At 38.6% G+C, this 6,916-nt stretch overlaps 1 protein-coding gene across 1 annotated transcript in view; it reads right to left on the bottom strand.

Moving 5' to 3' along the window:
• The window catches only part of EPHA4 (EPH receptor A4), a 181,035-nt gene that overhangs the window by 167,895 nt on the left and 6,224 nt on the right, over window positions 1–6,916 (bottom strand). The window contains exon 2 of the mRNA XM_019503659.1: window positions 2,982–3,645. Coding sequence (XP_019359204.1) covers window positions 2,982–3,627 — 646 coding nt within the window. The 5' untranslated portion in view covers window positions 3,628–3,645. The remainder of the gene's footprint in view (window positions 1–2,981; window positions 3,646–6,916) is intronic.

The following is a 6,916-nucleotide window of genomic DNA, read 5'->3' as shown; positions in this document are numbered from 1 at the left end:
CTTCTGCTGACCTATTCTCAGCACAATTTACTCAAAGTCAAACTGCTTCTAAGTGTCAACCGCATGTTCTCCTTGACAGAGGAACTGCTTCACACATTTTCCTCCCCTCCCCACCTCCAATCAAAACCAGAAAAAAAAGTAAGTTCAGAAACATGTTATTTAATGTCAGAAGCTGGAATGAACTTGCCACTGCTTTTGGAGCACCATCTTTTAAATTCTGACATACCTGCTCATTCTTGGACTCTATTAGCACACAGTGTTGGAGGTGAGAATTGAGGAAGTATACTTCTGTCCTAAAGTCCTAAAGTCTTCCAGAAATGACCAGCATTAGATCCCACAACAAGGATGTCTTAAGTCCCACACTAGCCCAGACTATTTGTGCCATCAAGCCTTTAATCAAACAATTAAGGTCTTAATCTTAACTCTGACCTCAAGATCACAAGAGGAAGATGGATGAGGAAACGGATGATCTCTAACCTTCTCTTGTATCTGCCCTGCCACAGTCAATCCAATGAAAGACAACTGGGGGTGGAACCTGCTCACTGTGTTCAAGTCCTAAACTGGTATCCTTTTATAGTTTTCTGCAGACTTAAGAGATTTTTCTTCCCTTTACCATTCCCTCAAACCTGTGGGAATCCTAACCTTTATCACTGCAGAAAACCTACAGCAAAATGTACTGAACTCTAAGTTAAGTGAAACAGGTAAAAGGGAAACGCTGTGCAACCATGTCAAGAAGCCAGATTGTTACAAACTTAGCCTTAGTGAAAACCATCAGAGAATGAATTGTGAACTTGCAGTAAACTTCATGAATTAAAAGGAACTTCTTGGTAAACTACTCTGGTTTGGGAAATGGCAATGTTAAAAAGGAAACCACAAATAACCACTGATGAAATGGTTTTAACTATTCAAAATTACTTGTTGGCTTGCATCCTTTGAAAAAGAACTTGAACAGGCTAGCTTTACATTGGAGGACCTAGTAGACAAAGGTTTCTTTCTCTCTTTCAGATATGACCTCATCAGATTTCTCTTTAACTAGGGAAATGGATAGTCAGGTTTCTCAAGTCCAACTTGCATGGGTCTAGCTGAGTTTATAGGTAATCTGACTGGAAACATTCATTCCCAAGGTCCATTCCAAAAAAATAAAATAAAAGAGCTTCACCATCTGTACTGCCCACCAGTAAAACCTCTCGAGTGACTTCCCAGGAACAACGCAGCATTTGTCATGCAATTAGCTCATCACGTCTGGGCCAGTGGCTAAGAAAAGCGTTAGAGCTGCATCAATCAATGTGACCCTGTACTGACCCAGTAGTCCTATAAAAGAACCACTCCATAATCTCCATACAACAAACCAAGATGCCTTCTTCCATTCACTTCGTCCACTCATGATTTGGACTGTAGAAGTGTCAAGAAGCATTGCCTAGAAGTTACTGGCCATTTGAAAAAATAATAAAAGAGTCTCTTCACCTGATGGCTGTCCTAAACAGTGCCCACAGCATAACATCCATGTGCTCCTGTGTTTGAGGCACAAAAATTTCCAAGTTTCTGTCTCTCAGGGTTCCAAGACAGAATAATTTACTTTAAATAAGGTGCCCTGTCATTGTGCTATTCATTTTTCAATTCTCACTCCAGCCCATTGTAATTGTGTTGATGATATGACACGCTTACATTTTCTCCATCTAACAAAAATGCTAAAACGAACACAGACGCTTGTGTTTCAGCTCTGCTTTGATGCCAACTGTTAATTGCAATGCATAAAAGTGAATTTCACATTATTTTAAATGAAGATTTACAGCCAATTTCAACTGGAATTTTAAGAAGGTTTGGGAAAGTAGGGGGGTGGGGGTGAGCAGAGGTGGGAGAGGAATAGAAGGATGCAGTTCTCCAAACTGGTCCAGAAAAGCAGCCATCAGCTGGTCATGTTGCTATATCATTCTCAGGCACAGCAACAAGACATTGAATTTTCCTTCAGAAAAAGAAAAGATGCCTTAAACAGAAAGGAGGCCACTAAGACCAAAACCAACTTTCCAGAGTGCCTCAATGAAAATCTTGGGGCAAAATCCTTGAAACAGCTGTGCACCCCCATGGTGGAATTAGACCCATTAATCTGTGCAATTAGCCATTAAAAGACTATTTAGACTAATCATTATTTAGTCTCACATAGGCAAAAGTTGGGAAGATGTAGCCCCTAATGGTTTGCTTATGCAATGGTAGAACCTTGAAGGGGAGAGAGGAATAATCTTCCTTTTATATAAAACTTTAATCCTAATTCTGCAGCACGCAGGGTAGAAGGAAAAGACTTTTAGCATTTCTAAGAGTACCCTAGCACCTTTATTGTAAAGACAACAGAGACCCTCTGAGAAATGAAAGTATTTGGACAAAGGCAGTAATGTCAAATATCAAAGGGTTGTTTAGTGCAAAAATACACAGAGTAAAACACCAAAAAAATTACATTTCCTAAATAAAATTAAAATAATCAAACCACACTATATTGCGTCTCACTTTGTTTCCCTGTTTTATGGCTGAACTCCTTAAAAAAAAAAAGTGCGTTTTATCTTTTTCTCTGGCAGAACGCAGCATTCTCTGCATTTAAAATCTCCTTGAGAGAAAAAAAAAAAAAAAAGGTAGCGGGAGGGAGAGAGCGAGAGAGAGAGAGATTTTGTCCCTTTAAAATGATGATGGCTCAAGTACATAACTTGTGTGTTCATTCAAAGTTTCAGTGGCTACTCCCAAGCCAATTCAAATTTAAGTGCCTGTTAGCAAATGTCTTTTGCCTTCTGGTGATTATGGCAGCATCATTTGTTGTGTCAGTATTATACTTCTTAGCTTTGCCACCTGGAGCTATTGGACTCTCTCATTAGACCCCTCCATCCCACTGCATCCCCCAGGAGCTACTAATTACTGGCTTTAGTCCACTTACTCTTATCTCCAATTCAATTATGTGCACTAAGCGCTAATGAAAAGTACAACACGGCTGCTCCTACCTTGGCATTCCCCATTATGCTCTTCATACCCAGCATTGCACAGACAGTTGCCAATGGGTACCAGCCATTCACCATCTGCCCCACAGTACATTTTTGGCACATCCTTCTCTTCCGAGTTGTTGACACAGGAACCACGAACCTCTACCAGAGAGGACGTATCAGCCCCGGTGATGGTGTCCGGAAACTGAGCCAGGTTGCGAACTGTCAATGGACACTTCTTGTAAAAAACACGAACAGACACCAAAGCAATGCAAGCACCTACATCCTGAAAAGCCAGGTAAAACCCTTTTTTGCTTAGTGGCCCCACATCACGGATTTCCGTGTTCAGCTTCATGATCCGATCACCGATGTCCACCTGGGTGAAACTTTCATCAGCAGCAATAGTATCAATCTTGGCAAACTGGCTCTCTCGGATATAACGCTCCTTATCATTGTTGGATTCATAGTAGTAGAGGTTAAAAGTCTCTTTGCACGTTCCCATGACACCTGGCAGGCTATTACAGTCTCTTAGTGTGAACTTAATTTCAATATATACCCGCTGAGCCCCCTCACGGGGAATCCAATCAGTTCGTAACCAATTGTTCTGACTGGGCTCCATCACATTGCAGACTTGATAGGTGCGGATTGGAGTGTTTTTCTCATCCATAATGCTTACTTCCTCCCACTGTGAAGAATTAGAGAGGGTAGAAAAATACATCAATGTTAAGTACATCAGAGCTTCACCAAATAATTAATCCATTCTTTTATTGGTGGCATGCAGACTTGTTTCCATTTACAGAAAAAGCCATTAGATCAAGTCACATATATTACCGAGTACCTGAACCCAACTAGTCAGATACTTTCAACTGCAAGTTGAAAGTGGGCTGGGCTGATAAACATACCCCTGGGTACAAAATTAAAAAAAAAAAAGCCACCAACAACAAAAATAAGACACCACATACTGAGTCCCTGTATGTTAAAACTGCATCCATTTTCCAGAGTCCCCACCTACACCATTCCCTTGAGTCAATCGCTCTTCACTCTCTCTAAGCTCTCAGTACCTATTTCTATATGCTTCCACCAAAGTTTACCCATTATATTATCTTTTTTGGAATGATAGTGGTACAAATTCATTTACAAAAACAATATTCATTATGTGTACTCCAAGGTAAAAGTTCCTGCTGAGCATTTTTGCCAAGTTCCAGGGTAAAATTCTAGCTCCACTGAAAGCAGTTAGGCTTCACTGCGGCTAGACATTCACATACAGAATATTAAAGACGGGGGGTAAAATGGGATAAGAAGAATATATTGTCATTTAATTAAGATCCCAGAACTCTACTTCCCAATAAACTTAAGTCCTTTTCCCCCTTTTATATTTATTTTCATGACATCCTGTAGTTATAAAACTCAGGAAAAAGGGTAGTTAAATTTATAGTCTACTAAACCCCCAATTGTGACATGCTTTAAATCTCTTATTCCCTAGATCAAATTTGAGCATTTTCTTCTCAAAATGAAAAGGAAATGGTAGAATTAAAAAATAAAATGAAATAAAATTAAGAAGCAATACAACTATTGTACAAGGCCAAATTCAGTCCCCAAGGTAACTATGGGGAAAGGCATACAGCCTCCTGTATGTCAACCAGACTTTCAGAAAAATAGGATGAATTTATCTTAAAAAGAAAGAAAATGATGAATAGCAGCTCTAGAAAAAAAAGTATTAAAGAAAAATTATTATAAATCATATGATGCAGAAAAGAAAGCAGCATTAGCTGTCTTTTTGTTTTTTTAAAAAACAAACAAACAAAAAAAAAAAACACAAACATCACAGTTCCCCAGAGAGAGAGAATATGAATCTGGGATTCCAAGTCAGACAATGAAGCATGTGAAAATGATGCTTCCAAAATTGTTATAAATGTAACTTTCAAGAGGCTTCCTAGAAATGTTTTTGAAAACTCCTGAAGCCTTTGCTTTGATAAATGGAAATGTTCTTAACAATATGGGGCTCTGCACATAGTATGCTGCATTCTTTTCAGAAAGGATTGTTCTTCTGCAAGTGCTCTTTAGTTAAAAAAAAAAAAAAAAAAGACTACAGTATAGTTGAATCTGTTTACAGACTATGGCAGTTAGCCCCATGAGTCACCAGAAACAGAGAGAATAACGTTTTAGTTTATTGCCTAGAGATACCTACAAATTAAAAAAAGAAGGTTGGGGAAGAGGAAGAGAGAATCAATAGCCAGTGTGTTATATTACGGAAAAGGGAAAAAACTTGAAAGTTATCTTTTGATGTGCGATTTAACACTGTGTTAGTAACTAGACAAAGTTCTTTAAAATGTACAGCTGCCATGGAACCAGCTTGGAGTTTAAATCCTGCCTTTACAATCCATCCCTTTCTATTCTCTTTATCCTCCAATTGTCTTACTACTACTGGGTATGGAAGAAAGGGGAGAGAGAGAGAGGAGGGGAGGAAAATAATACTTGTCAATGGGATTTCCTTTACTGCGTTTACATGACAGTTGATGCAGTGACAGGACCAGATCCAAAGCCTGCAGTAGTTGATAGAAAGAGCACCATCAAAAACACAAAAGGCTTTGGATCAGGACCTCACTGAGATCTTGAGCTTCACTTTAAAAAACAAAGCCCCAACCCCTTCAAAATTTGTTAAATTTACATCCATTTTATATAAACAAAGCGTCTCCTCCATAACCAGGAGCCAAAAACCAGAGCTCTGAATTTCCAGTGACTCTAAATGTATAAAGAAAATCTTTTTTTTTTCCTTGCAGCTAAAATTTTTTTTTTTCCTTGCAGCTAAAATTAACTTTTATAATCCAACTCTTCCCATGGTTGAATGAGGCAAAGTAAAGCATTCCAGACAAAACCACCCTTTCAACTGTGAAATTTAAAGGGCAAACCATTAATTACATTTACAATGCAATACACAGATTCCTTGGGGGCTACTATATATTTGGCTAGTTTTAGTCACTGGTAAAAACGTATTTTTATCTCCAAATTTCATATTCATACAAAATGCTTCACACCTAGAGAGATGCCTGTTATAAATCTAGAAAACAGTCTTTTGTTACATACAAGAATGCTACACGCAGTTAAAAAGAAAACAAGCCACCACTAAAGGATAGAACTTCAGGGGTTCTTTTAATGAAAAAGAGGGGTGGGAAATAGTTCTTTTCTGCTGCTTTGAAATAAGCCAGCCACATAAGAGAGAACATGTACTTTTAAATTTTTCACTAGCAGCTTAAAAATAGAACACACATATGCAGGTTTATTAAAACTAGTCACATATACAAAAAGCAGTATGCATCACCTTCTCAAGCTTGAGAGATCACTCAAGGAACAAGAGGGAGAATATAACACATTAAAACTATTAATAATATACAGGTCTCCTTTGGTCATCAATTCTGCTGTTGACTTATTAAAGCTTTGCTATGTTTTAATCTGCAGTGTAGGTATCTCTTGGCAAAGCATAAAAGAGACAGTCTGAATCTCTGACCTTTGCAGGGTGTAGGATTAACAAGGAGGCCTGACTCTCAATAAGATAAAGCTGTACCTTTTCCCCACTGTCAAAAGATGAGGGCAATTGACTGCAATCAGCAGTGAATGTGTGCTCTCTAACACTGCCAGAGGCCTGCCAATCACTTGCTACCCCTTTAAAATGGTTTGGGGGACACTGTAGCGTAGTGTGCTTAGACACAGTGCACAGCTTGAACTGCAGTCAAATTCAGGCAAACAGCAATGGAGGCAAACCAATTCCCCATTGTCCCCATGTTAGGGTTCATTCAAGGCTTGTGCATAATGCATACTTACAATAAAGCAGCCTCAAATTCTGTTTACTACTGTCTCGTTTCCTCTTCTTTCCCTCCTACCCCCAATTTTTAATGTTTTAATTCTGGAAAGGTAGAAAATGTTAAGGTATTTGAAGGTATTTTAAATTTAACAGAAGT

The sequence above is a fragment of the Gavialis gangeticus genome, unplaced genomic scaffold, assembly GCF_001723915.1.
Source record: "Gavialis gangeticus isolate Ggan-Ray unplaced genomic scaffold, GavGan_comp1, whole genome shotgun sequence".
Classification (NCBI taxonomy): domain Eukaryota; kingdom Metazoa; phylum Chordata; order Crocodylia; family Gavialidae; genus Gavialis; species Gavialis gangeticus.
This window is presented reverse-complemented; position numbering and strand designations above follow the sequence as displayed.